Genomic DNA, 17,413 nt, shown 5'->3' on the forward strand with positions numbered 1-17,413 from the left:
AGGGCTCATATAAGAGTTTTATGTGTTTTGCATCAGTTAATTGGGCAAAACTCATGCTGAGGATAATTGATCAATGGGTACAAGTCATCCAAGGAGTTAACCAATGACTATTTTAAGTAGTTATGTAAATTTTACAAAAGATGTACATTTGTGATTTCATTACACCGCTGTGCAATATTCATACAATTATATCTATTGTTGTAATGAAATATTGTCGAATCGAATCTTGTTTTGTTAAATAAACAGGTGATGAAAAGGACGAGCAACATTATATGTAGTATCAAGTTACATTGTTCACTATTGGTGATCTCATATATCACCTGCAGTCAATGATACAGTGAGTCATAAATAGGGAATAAATATGAGGAAAAAAGGAAATCTTCTGTCTCTTTGTCTTCAGTTTTGTATTTTTCAGGCTTAATAGGTTTAGCAAATTCGCTAAGACTGTAAATATGCAAAATTGAACAGGTATAAGCATGTGCATTTCTCAGATAAGTTGATGCAAAATGTTTGTATATTCTATAATTCAATTGATTATTATTGAATTTGTTGATTATTTAATGGCAATAATGAGTTCAGTTTAATACTAATAATGAACAAGAGCAACGCATAACGGATGCCAACACTTGGCTGTGGGTGCAGTTTTGAATAAATGAAAGCTTGTCAGAAGAATATTAGAGGTCACATTGACCTTAACATTTGACCTAGTGACCCAAAAATGGGTGTGGCGTGTAGACTTCATCAAGGTGCATCTACATATGAAGTTTCAATGTTGTAGGTGGAAGCACTTTGATTTTAGAGCCAATGATAAGGTTTTAGCACAGCAGACACCGGACGGAAGAAAGACACGACACAACAAGCTGGCTATGACAATACCTTGGGTTTTCTCCGAAAACAGCGAGCTAAAAATAGCTGAAAACAATTCAATGTATTCTTACAATCATACTGTAGACCTGGATTGCATTGCTTATACCGCTGGTAATGACATCGTCAATGATAAACACCAATTCCCTCGGTGGGTCAAGGGAACGGACCTCCTGACTGCCCTGAAAAAAATAATCTCATATCATTAAAAACTACAATATAATTTGCGAAATTAAAGGTTTTTTTCTCAGACGAGTTTTCAGTAAAATGCTTACTGCTGATGTAAATAATTGCACAAATGAACAACTTGGCTTCATAGTAGAGGGAGGCATACATTTAATGAACATCATGCTTACTTTAATGCTGGAAAACTCTATGGTTTTACTGCCTTACAGGATTTAAACCCTAAAACCCATCAAATTGTCCCTGAATATCCAAAAGAATGTACAAGATGCAAAACAACCTACCTGCCAATTTCCTTTACATTTAGTCACCTGGAGATGACAGTAATATACACAGACCACCAAAACCATGGCATCCATAGGGGTATGCTGAAAAGTTTGAGAGAAAAAAATGTACTTTTGGGTGGTGTGGTGGTCGAGTGGTAACACTCTGGTCTACCATTCCAGAGGTCCCTGGTTCAATTCCCGGCCGGGGCACTGGAAATTTCAGAAACGCTTCAAGTGTTTCCCACCCAAATAGAGATGTACTGGTATAAAACCCAGGTAATTCTCGCGTGTATCGGTGCTTTACACTGAGCACGTAAAAGAACCAAGGGATCTATTCGCAAAGAGCTAAGGTATCGCACCCGGATTCCTTGTATCCCAAAACTGTCTCTTATGTTTGCTGTCTCTGCAGCAAAAACCAAAGGACCCCATTGGAAATAAGTGCTTGCACTTTCATGGGTTATCCTTGACTGCAAGGTCAAATAAATACAATAAAATACAACAACCACTTGTTATCTTCTGTTCTGATACATTGACAGTTGAAAAACACCCATAGTGATATGCTGAAAAGTTGGAGAGAAAATATTAATCACTTTTATCTTCTTTTTCGATACATTGAAAGTGGAAAAACACAAAACCCATGTGGTATTTGCAAAGTAAAAAGCCTCTACAGTATTTTACCATGTAAAGGGCACGGCTTTTTACCTCCGGTATATCGGTTCATAAACAGGAATTTGCCATTTGAAGGACATGCATTACGTCAGTAGTGCATAAGCCCAATGGTTCTTCGATATTTTTTTCAAAGAATACTATCAGAATAGCAAACAGTTTGGATCCTGATGAGACGCCACGTTCTGTGGCGTCTCATCAGGATCCAAACTGTTTGCAAAGGCCTTCAAAATTCGGTTCCTGCACTGAAAGGGTTAATTCCTAGGCATCTGCACTTATTTTACACAAAGTAAGGTATCTGTGGTGCCGTGGATAAGGTGTCCCCCCTGCCATCATGATGTCAATTGCTTGATCCTAATTGTGGCAGAATTCCTTAGGTCTCCCTTAAGACACCATATACTGGTTTTACCCTAGAAATGGAATCGAGCTAATTCTTGATAAGAAAAGGCTTTTTATGCAATCAAGCTAAATAAAAAGGTTTAGTTTTACTTCAACCATCTTATTTAAGCTTAATTGCATCAAAAGCAGAATGATTATTGAAATGCTCTCGAATTTGTTTCATGGGTAGAAACAATTTTTTTATGTTAAGGGTAGATCATAATAACTTTTCCACAATTGAGATCAAACCCAGGATTCCCCAGAGGTTTCAAGGTTGATAAAATATCCACTACGCCACGGCGACAAGAATTATTTGTGTTAGGAAATGATGCATTTTCCACTCACATCACAGTTTGATGCAGCCAGGCCGTTTTTGTAGTAAATCATGGTCAGAGACTTGTCGAACCATCGGTTCCTGGAGTCACCTGCCAGTGCTATCTGACACATCTGTAATATATTTGAGTCATGCTCTGGGAAAATGGGGCTTAATGCATGTGAGAAGTGTCAGCCCAGATTAGCCTGAGCAATCAGCACAGGCTTATCAGACAAGAAACGTTCCGCCTAAACTTGATTTTCATTTAAGAGAGACTTGTTTAACGAAAAATATCATGTAGGTGGAAAAAATTGACCCTGATTAGCGTAAGCATCAGTTGGAAATGATTAAAAAAAACATTCACTATTGATATTTGAAACCCTAAATAATAAGCTGTGAGAATCAAAACTGGTTTTCGAGTCATACGTAGATTATGGTGGATTAAAAAATACTTCAGAAGCATTATAGAGCAGTCCTACCTCCGTCTCATCTTTGGGTGAACTGTCATCTAGGACCACACACATGATACTGCGCTGAATTGCATCCAGATTGTGGTAGTTGTCAGGGTGTAGGGCCTGAAGGCGACTCCGTATCTATGGAAATAAGCAAATTTGTTGAATTGATATCCCCTGCCAAATAAATTTTGTTTATGGATGGGTGTAGAACTAAAAGAAAAGGTATTAGTGAAGGGTTGTGCCTTTTGTCAATTATTTCTTTAAACTCATTTGTACATGTGATGGGTTTGCAGACAATAAAATGCAGAAAAAACGGAAAGACGGACGGACAACGCCAAAACAATATCCCTCCGTCCTAGGATTATGGGTGTTGAATGTGAAGCACCCTCAGATGATTGAGAACAACTATGGCAAGTTTCATGGCTCAGGCTCATGTGTTAATGAAGATAAAGCTCTAAGCTTTCATGTATATTAATAAGCATTTTTTCAAGATACAAAGGGCCATTACTCTGTTATTAACAGCTGGTGTACAAACCCATTTAGCTGTGCATAATCATCTTATCCAAGTTTCAATGAAATCCGCCAAAGCACTTCAAAGATATGGCTCCAGACAAAAAAGTGCCAGAAGGACGGACAATGTCAAAACAATATCCCTCAGCCTATGGTGGGGGATAAGAAACTTATGTTACTTTGATGTCCATTCAGCTGTGCAGTTGTCATTAAGATGATAGGTTAAAGAAGTGTACATGAAAATTAGGAACCAACTTTTGATATTTAATTTCAAATAGTAAGCAGGTTCTTGATTTATTTCCAAGTATTTTATTTTGTTGAAATATGTACGGATCATCCAAATCATTCTGATTATCAATGGAATTTTATCATTTTTTCAGATTATCAACCGTTTTTAGCACATTTCTTTCTATACAATATGAAGTGCTATACCATTAATCCACCAAACAATATTCCGTGTCTGAAAACCAAATGAACAAAACATAAATGCAAAAACGCTGACAGAAGATCTCTTCTCTCGCGAGTGGCTTTTGTTGTTTTCTATTATCAAAGTGCCATCCGTTATCAAAGTATCCGCATACCCAGCGTGAAGCTCCAGGATGTAAAATACATGCAAAATTGCAAAAATTCTACAAAAATCCTTTCTTAACAAAAATCTACACATTAGTGTCATTTAACTGTCAACTTTTTAGCAAAATCCACCAAGCAGTTTGAGAAGAGTTGAAAACACAAGTTTCTGTACAGCCTGACTGCTGGATTGACCAGTGCAATTCTTAATGCCTTCCTCTCTTAGGGGGGATACAAAATTGTTCTGCATACACATAACATAAATGTCATAATCTTATACACTTCTTGAGTTATTGCAGTGTTTTTTTTTTCTGTTTTTAGCAACAGTGACATAACGTTTCTCTAGAGAAATACAAGCTCATTTCTCTGGAGAAAAAAATCTCATTCATAACATTGTCAACACTCTTAATACCCATATTTTGTTGCAAACAGTGACTTTTCAATCTGCTTTCCAATCTATTTCAGTTGTTTGCAGACAGAAGGTCAAACAGTGGAAAGGGATGGGCAGAAAAACAAAGGATAAATCTATACCAAATCATTTATACCAATTGTCAATGTCATACCTTATTTCTGTTCAAGCAATTTAATTTTGTGCCAACAGAGGGACAAATAGTCAGACAATGGGAACTCATAGCCCAATATTTAACCCTTTCAGTGCTGGAACCGAATTTTGAAGGCCTTTGCAAACAGTTTTGATCCAGATGAGACGCCACAGAGCATGGTGTCTCATCAGGATCCAAATTGTTCGCTATTCTGATAGTATACTTAGAAAAAAATCAAAGAAAATGCTAATTTTAGAAATTCAGCAGACAACATTTTAGCAGACAACAAATTTTCCAGCATGCAAAGGGCTAAACCCAGTTTCATATCTCATGTTATGTACTATTCCAGTTGTCCAATATCAAGTTTTTTCTGTAGTAGTGAAAGCATTGTAACATTTGACATCTGGTTAAAAATAAAGTCATGCATATTAAGTGAATTGATGTGGAATCATAGTATCTTCAGTTCTTGTTTATTTAATCAAAATATCTTCATTACATGCAATAAGATGGAAAAATTGGCAGGCAAATGAACAGATAAAGACAAAAACATCATAAAGAATTGCAAAACATTTATTTATTGTATTGTTCTAGGAAAACTAGGCTTAATGCATGTGCATTAAATGCTGTTCAACAGATTATTTAGGGACAACACTTTAACTCGATCTTTTCTATGAGGAGACTTTCTTTAAACCAAAAAATATAATTAAAAATGAAAGTGTCGTTCCTGATTGGCCTGTGCGGACTCCACATGCAGGCTTATCAGGGAAGACACTTCAGGCACATGCATTAAGCTCTGTTTTCTCAGAACCAGGCTTAATGCATCAATAATAAACCACCTGTGCCCACGAGGTCCTATTATCCCCAGTAAGGGCACCTATCCCTGGCCCCTCTGGTTCTCGGTCACAATGATCCCTGACTCGTTGGAACTGGGCCTGCAGTTCTAGAGCTGTTAGGGGCTCACCGCTATCGTCAATCACAGTCATGTTGAATATCCGACCACCGCACAGCACCACGATGTTAGTGGGAGCCTTCCCTTCAGACTCTGTGTTTTCGAGGGTTAAATCACACCTTGTTCTGAGAAAACTGAGTTTAATGCATGTGTGTAAAGTTTCATCCCAGATTTGCCTGTGCAGTCCACACAGGCTAATCAAAGACAACAATCTCTGCATACACGAGATTTTTGGTTAGAAGAGTTCTCCTTTCAACAAAAAATTCCATAAAAGCTGAAAATGTCGTCCCTGATTAGACTGTGCAGTGTTCACAGGCCAATCTGGGAGGACACTTTAGACTGTGCAGTGTTCACAGGCCAATCTGGGAGGACACTTTAGACTGTGCAGTGTTCACAGGCCAATCTGGGAGGACACTTTAGACTGTGCAGTGTTCACAGGCCAATCTGGGAGGACACTTTAGACTGTGCAGTGTTCACAGGCCAATCTGGGAGGACACTTTAGACTGTGCAGTGTTCACAGGCCAATCTGGGAGGACACTTAAGGCACATACACTTAGACCAGTTTTCCCAAAACATTCACTCAAATGAATGAATACAGACAAATAAAACAGATATACATTCATATTGAAATCCTAAGGGGTTAAACTTTAATGCTTATGAAAATATTACAGCATTTCACCATTTTTAGTTCACAACTTCAAAATACTGAATAAAATATTTTTTGTTCATCTCAGGAATAGAGAGAAAAAAATTACAGCTTTTTGCCAATTTGGTTTCAAGACTTTTCATAATTAACAGTACACAATTCCTAACATCACAAATTCAAGAACATGTCCAAAGCATTAACCATTTACCACTCATATACGCATTTTCACCTGTTTGTTGTACCTACGAAAATCAAATATAATTTAAGACCTTCCTTACGAGATTCAAGTTTTAAAGGCTTCATTTCCAACCCTAAGATACTGATAAACAGCAAACAGCATAAAACCTGAAAAGACTGTTAGTTACTTGCAGGCTGTTCTAGTGTTATACTGGTTGCATATAGCCATTTTCACTTTGCTTCTGAGTGGGAGCATTAGGCACTTATCACAGAGATCTTCACTGACCTGTTTTGAAGTATGTAGCCAGATGATCCCTCTGCACTGCAGGTATTCTGCAGGTACTAAACAGCCTACGAAACTGGTCCATAGTCAGATGCTGTCCCCTGCTGTCTTTGTCTGCTTTCACCCTCTCCCTAGGACATTAAGACATTGCTTGTAATAATCCTTCACAAAATCAAACATCATTTCTCAATAAATTAGAAATCATTTGAACTTAGTACTTATACAGTCTGGTTTCACCCTTCCCATATGCAATAACATACTGCTTGTTATACAGTCTGGTTTCACCCTTCCCTTATGCAATAACATACTGCTTGCAATACACCTTTTTCTTAGAAAACTAGATTTAATGCACATGCGTAAATTGTCATCTCAGATTAGCAAGTGCAGTCTGCACAAGCTTATCAGAGACACTACTGTCCTATCTTGTGGAGTTTTTTGTTTCGAAGAAGTTTCTTTAAAACAAAAATCCAGTCTACACAGTAAATGTTGTCCCTGATTAGCCTGTGCGGACTGCACAAGCAAATCAGGGATAACACTTAACACACATGCTTTGGGCCAAGTTTAATCTAGATCAAGGCTCTTATAATCCTATACAAAGATCAACATTTCTAACAGATTACACATTTGTAAAACTGTGTATTTATAAAAGTATCTTAAGTCATTTTGTTAATAGACTAGATTTTTTTTTAATTAATGCTTTTCTGTGGTGTATAGGGAAATACACTTGATTTAAAAACAATAATTCACCGTTTTAAACAGTGACAGAAAATAAAAGTGAACATTATAAATAATTTTCACTGTTTTACAATGAAATGATTTCCTTTTAATGTCTGGATGTGCTTATTTTAGCAAAAGTCTAAAGTTAATCTCTCAAGCTTTTTATGGACTACCCTATACATAAAGGTCATAATGTTTTTATGTAATATGAAATTAAATACATGTACATGTAGTGTTGTGTTTCACCTTACAAAAGTAAACAGGTTTTTGGTTTCCTCTATATATATATAAGCTTAATTTTTATTTTTCTTAAACAAGTATTGTTATAACAATTTAAACAAGAGCACCGCCTTGCGGGTGCAGACCGCTCATCTATTTTCTTTTTAAAGGTGAAGGGACTCTCATTTTCAATCACAAAGGAGGGAGGAGTGGAGTGAAGAGGGGTGTATAGTGTGGGGTTGTGGACATTTATTACATTATCTTCCAAAAAAGGGAAAAAAATAAAATAAATAAATAAATCCGGGGGGGGGGGGGGGGGGGGGGGGTTGGTGGGGCGATGGGGGGGGGGGGGGGGGGTTTGGGTGCGATGGTTGGACGGTATTTCAAACATAACCATTTTTTACAAAAAAATGGGGGGGGGGGTATAGTGTGAGGGTGTGGTGGTAATTTGTGAGATGATCTTAAAAAAAAAAAAAAAAAAAAAAAAAAAAAAAAAAAATAGGGGGGGGGGGGGGGGGAGGGGGGGGGGGAGGGGAGGGCACGGGGGATGGTTTGGGTGGAGTCTATTGTGGTATGTCAGGTAAGAGTAGTTTCATCAAAGTATCAATCAAATCTAATCATAAATAAAGAAGTTATGGCAATTTTAGCAAAATTTAATAATTTGACCTTGAGAGTCAAGGTCATTCAAAGGTCAAAGTAAAATTAAAGTTGCCAGGTACAGTAACCTCATGATAGCATGTAAGTATTTGAAGTTTGAAAGCAATAGCCTTGATACTTAAGAAGTAAAGTGGATCGAAACACAAAATTTAACCATATATTAAAAGTTACTAAGTCAAAAAAGGGCCATAATTCCGTAACAATGACAACCAGAGTTATGCAACTTGTCCTTTTACTGTACCCTTATGATAGTTTGTGAGTATTCCAAGTATGAAAGCAATATCTATGATACTTTAGGGGTAAAGTGGACCAAAACATAAATCTTAACCAAATTTTCAATTTTCTAAGTATAAAGGGCCCATAATTCCGTTCAAATGCCAGTCAGAGTTACATAACTTTGCCTGCACAGTCCCCTTATGATAGTTCATAAATCTTGCAAGTATGAAAGCAATAGCTTTGATACTGTAGGAATAAAGTGGACCTAAACACAAAACTTAATCAAATTTTCAATTTTCTAAGTATAAAAAGGGCACATAATTCTGTCAAAATGCCAGTCAGAGTTACATTACTTTGCCTGCACAGTCCCCTTATGATAGTTAGTAAGTGTTGCAAGTATGAAAGCAATAGCTTTAATGCTTAAGGAATAAAATGGACCTAAACACAAAACTTAACCAAAATTGTCAATTTTCTAAGTATAAAAAGGGCACATAATTCTGTCAAAATGCATGCCAGAGTTATCTAAATTTGCCTGCCCAGTCCCCTCATGATAGTAAGTAAGTGTACCAAGTTTGAATGCAATAGCATTAATACTTACTGAGAAAAGTGGAACTAAACGCAAAACTTAACCAAAATTTTCAATTTTTTAAGTATAAAAAGGGCACATAATTCTGTCAAAATGCACGCCAGAGTTATCTAACTTTGCCTGCCCAGTCCCCTCATGATAGTAAGTAAGTGTACCAAGTTTGAATGCAATAGCATTGATACTTTCTGAGAAAAGTGGACCTAAACGCAAAACTTAACCGGACGCCGACGCCAACGCCAACGCCAACGCCGACGCCGACGCCAAGGTGATGACAATAGCTCATAATTTTTTTTCAAAAAATAGATGAGCTAATAATAATAAAAACAAATACTCATACAAAAAACTATTGTGAAAATATAAATTTAGATAAATTTCTTGTGTAAGTGAAAACATCAATATAAATACATATAATACAATTGCAAATGACTAAGACACAAACACAAATGCTGTGGGTATATATTGGTAAGCTTTTAATAGGTAAATAATTAAAAGGGTAGGTGCAGGGAGTAACTAGAAAAGACATCTATCAGTATACATATTCCTGCTGTTAGGTTTAATTATATATATACAGGTATACTGATATGTATAATCATGTAAGGACCTTAAATCACATCAGAGAGGAAACACTAAGCAGACACAAAATTGAACAGTTATACAATGCATAAGAACATACTGTGAACAAAGATGTTGCTTTATATTTATTATTCCAAGTAGTGAAATATAAGCTAACCATATCAGTAACATAACATTGGTATTAAACTGTTTCTTTTGTCTTAGTCTAATGCAGTTTGAAATAGTGCATCAATACGTGTAATGCCGGTCTGCAATTTGTGACAAAACACAATAATTAAGTCAAGCAAAATTTTTCATTTACAATTTAACGAAAAAGTCCATGGGATACCAGCTGAGACTTTGAAACCAATTTGGAATTTGAACCCCTACGAGTGGCTTATAATACCCAAGGGGCCTATTTTTGAACATTATTTGAGCTTTGCAGTTATATAACAAAAGATGTTACTGTATGTTCATTTGCTTTTTGTGACTTTACAAAATATGTGACCCCCTAGGCCAGGTTTGAAACTCGGGGTTATAACATGGACCATCTTTGATTCAATGCTTTAAGTCCATCTGCATCTTAAGAGCTTTGTTATGAGAGAACTAGATATTACATCATTATGATATCAACAAATTTCCTTTATATACTTCCTAAGGTGGCTCCAGAACCTCAGACAAAAGTGCGTCAACAGGGCAGCTCTTTCAACCTGGGTTCCGGGTCGTGGCGGGAGGAAGTGATGCATGTAGGGTCCGGGCCCAGCAAAGTTGATATAGGGGTCAATGGGGAGTCTAAAGTCCAGATACGCATAGTCAAACCACCATTGCTCCAGCTGGAAAGGAAGTGTATTAACTGGACTGAAGTTGTGTAGTGTGCATTCGAATACTATATTTGGGTTCTTTCAATTACAGCATATATGCACTGTGTGCCATACAATATTTATCTCCACAAAAGTGTCTTCTGGATATGTAACAGAGGAGGTTCTCCATCAATACAAAAAAAATGCTATAGTGTTTGGTTCACATGGTATAACTAGAAGGGAAAGGAAAGTGCTATACTGTTGCTGGAATACTTGTGAATACATTTATACACTGAACGTTTTGTTGGTACATGTACTTGTACATGCACTTCGCCTACTTTCGAACAAGATTCCAGAACAAGAGGTTCAAATGTGTGAGTAGCCCCGCTCGCTCAATCTGGCTGCCAGGTTTGATGGCTAGAAAATCAGCATAGGGGCCTGGTCCACCAAAGTTGAGCAAAAACAGTGGCATGCGAAAATCGTTGTACGCATAATCTAGCCACCATTGCTCTAGCTGTAATACAACATCATTCTGGTATATAGAAGTGTAACGTTGCTTGTGGATTGAGCATAAAACAATGGAAACACCTGCGAAATTTAAAGACTGCACAACAGTTTCAAACTCAATTTATTTTTGGCAAGGCTTAGAAAAACTTAACCACAAGCTTTGGCAAGTCGCTCATGTTTATGTGCTCAACAAATAAACTACCAATATTTACCTTGTATTCTGTAAATCACTTCATTTTCTCAATAAACATGCATTCATTTAATATATTCTTTCACAAAGCATTTAGCATTTTATACAAAAAACACACAACATTTTCTAAAACACAGAACAATGCTAGATAAACATACCCAATTTCTATGCTTGTTGGCCCGCTCAACAAGTTGTTTATGAAGGTCTTTGCCAACGCCAGAAGCAAATTGCTGCACAAGGAATTCTGTCTGCCTGAATTCAGCATCTGTCACATGCGGCCGAACTAAGAAGAAAGATTCTTCAAATGCTACTTATATTGTTGAAAATACTGGTGAATTCTCAGGGGTTTTTATCTGATTTTGGGAAAAGGGCCTGGCCTTTTTTGAGGGGAAAAAAATCACGTGAAACGCCGTATTTTGGGGAAAAATCACTTAAAACGCTGGATTGTGGGGAAAATAAGGAAAGTCTAAAATAATCAATTTAACATATTTTACTGTTTTTAAAACAAATTCAAGGCAACAGATAATTTAATTATGCAATATTTTTCTATTTTCAACAGTGGATCAGGTTAACTTATTTATCTAAAAGTAAAAAAAAAAAAAAAAAAAAAAAAAAAAATTTTTTTTTTTTTTGGTGGGAAAAATGAAATCTAGGGGAAAATTTACCAACTGAGTGGAAAAAAAATCAGAGGGGAAAGAGCCGATTTTTTTCGGCGGGTCCCAAAGAAGGAAAAAAACCCTGATTCTAGTCACATACTTTCATCACAAATTTTTTGTGACTGAATAAACCCTAACAAAAATCTTTATTGAAGGTAAAAACAATGCTCACATATAAACAGGAGATAAGTTTTGGCATCAGAGATTGAATAAAAGGTCTGCTTTTCCATGGAGTACATATTTATCTTATTCATAATACATTGAAAAAAGACCTGAAGTACACATGTAGAGACAGTCCAACATTTAAATGAGATCACATCTTAAAAAAACAATTGTTTTATTGGCCTTAATTTTCACACTCATATAAATCATGTTTTGTGGACTTGTTTTTGTTATCAAACTCAATAGCATTGAACCAGTATGTATTAGCAAAATATTCAGTGAGCATGGTAGTAACAATACCAATTTTTCACTCTTTGCAAGCCTCAAGTGAAATCAACTGTACTGCATATAGCCATATACATGTATGTAACCACTGACTTAACCCTTGAGAAAGCCAATAGTATTGTTTAACCCTGCAGAGCTGGAGGATTATAATACAACTTTAATTTGCCTTCTCCTCCATAGAAATTAATTTGTACTTTCCCTAACTGGAGAATACATGAACAGCATGATTTGTTATTCTTGTTTAACGCTTTCCTTATCAGTTATCTTTATAATAATATAATCCACTGTCCACAGATCCTCTAAAATGATCAACTCTGATGACTTAAAACAATCAAGATAATCACACAACAATATTATTTTAGTAATGGTTAATGGTAAATAATTAAGGATTGTAAACAGAAAGGAATCTTCAGTGGAGTTTACAGTAAGCATATACAGAATGATTATTACCGTAATAATAATTTGTGAGTTTACTTTTAACAAACCTGAGTCGAGATATCTGTCCAGAGTGTGTTGAAGGGAAGGGACTGGTAGACTTGGTAGACTACTGTCATACTGAAACGTCTTTTCTGAATCTGATGTGAACAGTGCATCTACATCCAAATTCTCCATGTCTATCTCTGATGATAATTATCTGTAGAATAATACCAGGTACATGTAAATGATAACAATTAATAATTTACAGATGTAGTGCTTATCTCGATAGGATAGGTCAGAAAGTTACCAAGACACTTCAAACAGTAAGCATAATTTAATACTGCTAATGTTGATGTCATCTCCTTGATTATGACTGCATGAGTGAAATCAACTTATAATATAAACACAGTTTGAAATTATTTTTTCAGGAGTCTATGGTGATAACAGTTTGAAATATAAATGGAGTAGGGTACACAGTGTGTTTTACCCTAATTCGTGTTTTTTTCACAATTTTGGGAATGGGGCCAGGGCCTTTTGGATTGAGAAAAAATGTGTATTTTTGACTTAAGTGTTGAAATTGGTGTTGTTTATTTTTTTATAAATAAAAGTGTTTCCAATATTAGATTAACTTAAGTTCAAGTAATACAACTGCATAGGGACATAAACTAAATTGAGATTTAGTACTACTTTTTTTTCAACCTTCGGTTTGGAATTTTAAGCAGTCACTTGGGAAAAAATAGACGTTTGGATATTGGGAATGGGGCCTAATATGATGATGAATTAATTTCGGCCCAAAATTTGACAGTGACATAACAACTTAAAAACAATTCCAAATCAGGCAAATATTTATAATTAAGAATTTCACAAACAAAATTGTTTGTAATATCTCAGATGTAAACATGGGAGCGACGTTGTAAAGTTAATTACGGCAGGGCTCATCATTAACGGTTGTCCTATTGCCCCTGGCAAGTAAAAGTTGGGTCCGGGCAAGTTATTATATAATCTAGTTGTTCCCCCGGAAAAGCGCATAAAAAACAAAGTACATGTAATTTAGACTTTAATTAGACTTTAATTGCTGTAATCATTTTGTTAAATGTTCAAAAATAAAAAAGGTATTGTGGTGTATCATTTTGATTTATTAAAACATATGATGTTCACAGTTGATGTGATATTTCATGTTTGGGCAAGTGGCTTTAGGTTCAGGGCAAGTAGATTTAATAAGTACTTGCCATCAGGGCAAGTTGGTTCTTCGGTTAATGTTGAGCCCTGCTACGGTTGAATGCTTTTAATGCTTTATTTAATGTCCAATAAATCCTTGACCAATATTACTGAACATGTGTTAATCATGTAATTCAAAGAGCAAACTAACACACCGTTCTCAGCGTTCTAGATAAGCTGCGTATCAGCGTAATATACGCATTAGAAATATCAAGATACGCTCAATTTATCATTTCCATGCGTAAATTTAAGCAAGCCAATCTGGACTTACGCAAATTATATAAATTCTCTGTGTATAGTGTTCACAAAAAATATAAACAGCTGATTGCCTTTCTCCGAAATATGAGACTGGTTATCGTAAAAATTAGAGCTTATTTGTGCGCTGGATGGAAGAAATAGTTAGCCAGTTGGTATGTATACTATACTCTGTTTCATCTAGACGCATAGTAAATTTAGTATTGATTTTTTTAACAGACAGTTAAGCGCTTATGTGTTTATTAAATTACATGTAGAGGTCAGCATGGCTTCTTTGAAGCCTAAACAAATAACTGTTGAAAGTTGGCAAAAAAGTTTTCCATAGCTCATGGTGGTGGAAGCCTATAAACCAACTTAACCAAGGCAGTTAAAAAACAAAAAACACTTTAAGAAACCTACTACTTTGAAGGAATACACATAGTTAATGGTTTATTGTGTTTAACATGATTAAAGTAGTGTGTCTGTACCGCAGCTATATTCTTGTTTCACTTTTAGCAAATTACCCTTCAAGCAAGGCAAAATTTGACCATTTACCCCCATGCTTTGAAAAGTGGGGGTATTTACCCCCATGGGTCAAAAATTATCTATAATGCTGTGTTCTTAATATATTATAATGACCAATTATTAAGCAGTGTCAATATCAAATAATTGACTGAGTAGTAGCAACTTATTGAACATTGGGTTTTGGGGTCAAGGTCAATGTGACTTATTGATGTGTAATCAAATTATTCACCTGCAGAAAGAACCACCTCTTTCTGAAAAAGAAGCAATATGTTATATGAGTTTCATGCGGTCTTCTTCAACAATAAAGTACGAGTCTAACACTTATACGTATAATTAGTTTGCAAAAAAAAATGAAAGCTCATTCTAACTATTATTTCGAAAAACCATCTTGGTCTCCAAAACTGGTACCTACAGGGTTCGACATTAACTTTTTTTTACAGCAAGACCATCGGACCAGCTCCTCTTAAAATGTACTAGCCCGAATCTGATGTCTACTAGACCATAAATGACATAGCAAATAAACACAATTGTGTCATGTACAGTACACTCCACGCGTTTTCCCCAATTTCCCTCCATACTCCGTGGGGATTGACCTGGAGGGAGATAAAGAAAATCCTGCGAGGCGCGGCGTTTGCATGATTTTGGACGCGGCGGTTAACGATCCGCAAAACTGATAAGCCGACACGGCGGCCCTCTGTGTTGGCAACGCGGGGGAAACTCCGCGTTTTACGAGATAACGATCAATTTAATTTTGTTTGACTTCCTGATTTTCAAATAAAATTACATTTATTACAAGTACATACATGTACATGAAGTATAATATTTACAATTAAAAAAAACAACCAAGATAGATCGATCCCGACGTGGTTGTAGAAGTAGTTGTTGTTGTATAGAAAACTCGTTGATTTACAACACACAAAACGTCGTCTTTTAACTAATACTTACCAATTAATATAAACACAGTTTGCAACATTGTTTTTATTTTGATAATTTAATCCAAGGTTTTCATGTTAGCAGGTGATTTTCTATACTGAACATGTAAACAAATGACCAAGGACCTTAAATATCTCGCAAATCTGTGTGAATTGACAGTTTGACGTAATCAAAGAAAAGCCGCTTCCTGTCTAAAGGCATAACTTACTCAAGTAAACACGTTCAAGGAATGCATAAGGAATGGTTTTAATTGTCGGAACAAAGTCAATTCTCTGCTCGCTAATGCATTTATTTTCTCTTTGTAGGTAGGTTATTCCATTGATTGCTAAAAGAAGGTGGTAACTATTGAGTTGATAGTTGCATTTAATATTCACAGTTGTATTCTTGTTGCGTCGACATTCAAAACAATGTTTACCAGTAATTATGGACCAAATCGGCAGAGTGACATTCACACATGTGAATCCCTTTTGTCAAAACACCGCAGACAGCAGTCTACACAATAGGTCAGTAGACAAGCTTTGCGTGTTTTCATAACGTCAAACACTTAAAATCCAGTTCCGCCCAGATGTCTTCTTTAATCAGTTTACAGTACAATTACTGTTAAAATAATTACTCTACTAAAATACCGTAACGATAAAGATTCGGCGTGTTCGATTTGAAATTATTTTGGAGGAAATATCAACTTATTCGCGATATAATTTTGTTAAAAAATACCAAAGTAACTTTTAACTGAAATCAACAAAATTCAATGTTCTCTGCGCTACAAAGTTTGTATAAAAAATTCAATACACGCACCCTTTGCAAGAGTATACCTTGACCTTGTACATTGCAGCATAATTTTCGCGCGCTTTTGTCGGGAAATATACATGATGACTGAATATTGGAAGCATTTGTAAACGTTGTGTTAACATTAAAAATCGTAGTGTGTTTCGGATTACTAATTATTATTCTCATTTGGAAATTTTACGGAACATTTATTCTTTTGTTATATGTGTTATGATTTAAATATTAATTTGTCAAATGTCTTATATTCATTCATATTGTAGACGGACCTGTGAATTAAAAGCATAATTTTTATACGTATTAATTTTCTATACAATTTTCTTTTTTATACATGTACTACAGTATTTAAACAATTTATTATAACAATGTTTAATTTTTGGCATGCCCAGTAGCACACTGCTAACGCAGCGTTGCGCGGCGGTCACTGATAAGAACGGAAATTGTCTGCATTTACCGACTAGGCTAAAGTAATACAAATGTACACGCCACGGGAATTAGCGAACGCGGCGTAATGCCGAGCGTTTAATCGAGTTCACCACTCTCTCAACGCCGCGTGAACACTCGCTAGCAGAAAAAACCCGCGGAGGGAGCGCGTTTTTTGGGGAAAACGCGTGGAGTGTACTGTAACTGTTTAATCAGGATTTATAATTAAAAAATCAGTGAACAGCAGAAAGTTATTTTGATGCATAGAGTAAACAGTTTTTGCTTTTCTTCGTCAAGTTCAAACCATGGAAACTCAATTTTCCATTTAGGATAAAATTGACGTTTTCTTTTTTTTAATATTTACATTTCCTGTCAGTTTTACCGTCGGATTTTTCTTTTTGACTGATTTTTCGGACGAAAATCCGTACTTGAACAAAGCCATTCTCTAAATTACATTCTTTTGTCTGCTACGCCAAAATGTTAACATTGACGATACTGATTTTCGATAAAAGTCGTAAAAACATGCTGTAAAGG

The 17,413-nt window shown here is 35.8% G+C and overlaps 1 protein-coding gene across 3 annotated transcripts in view; it reads right to left on the bottom strand.

Moving 5' to 3' along the window:
• The window catches only part of LOC127855167 (peroxisomal carnitine O-octanoyltransferase-like), a 28,707-nt gene that overhangs the window by 9,870 nt on the left and 1,424 nt on the right, over positions 1 to 17,413 (bottom strand). Inside the window, exons 2-11 of one of the 3 annotated variants that reach the window (XM_052390577.1) lie at positions 14,970 to 14,991; positions 12,832 to 12,980; positions 11,402 to 11,526; positions 10,398 to 10,579; positions 6,803 to 6,930; positions 5,581 to 5,786; positions 3,150 to 3,263; positions 2,703 to 2,804; positions 1,332 to 1,415; positions 939 to 1,046 (exon numbers count right to left, since the gene is read on the bottom strand). In XM_052390577.1, coding sequence (XP_052246537.1) covers positions 939 to 1,046; positions 1,332 to 1,415; positions 2,703 to 2,804; positions 3,150 to 3,263; positions 5,581 to 5,786; positions 6,803 to 6,930; positions 10,398 to 10,579; positions 11,402 to 11,526; positions 12,832 to 12,958 — 1,176 coding nt within the window. In that variant the 5' untranslated portion in view covers positions 12,959 to 12,980; positions 14,970 to 14,991. Of the gene's footprint in view, positions 1 to 938; positions 1,047 to 1,331; positions 1,416 to 2,702; positions 2,805 to 3,149; positions 3,264 to 5,580; positions 5,787 to 6,802; positions 6,931 to 10,397; positions 10,580 to 10,884; positions 11,061 to 11,401; positions 11,527 to 12,831; positions 12,981 to 14,969; positions 14,992 to 17,413 lie in introns of all 3 variants that reach the window. The other 2 variants (XM_052390576.1, XM_052390578.1) reach the window with 2 other exon arrangements.

This window comes from Dreissena polymorpha, chromosome 13, assembly GCF_020536995.1.
Source record: "Dreissena polymorpha isolate Duluth1 chromosome 13, UMN_Dpol_1.0, whole genome shotgun sequence".
In the NCBI taxonomy this organism is placed as follows: domain Eukaryota; kingdom Metazoa; phylum Mollusca; class Bivalvia; order Myida; family Dreissenidae; genus Dreissena; species Dreissena polymorpha.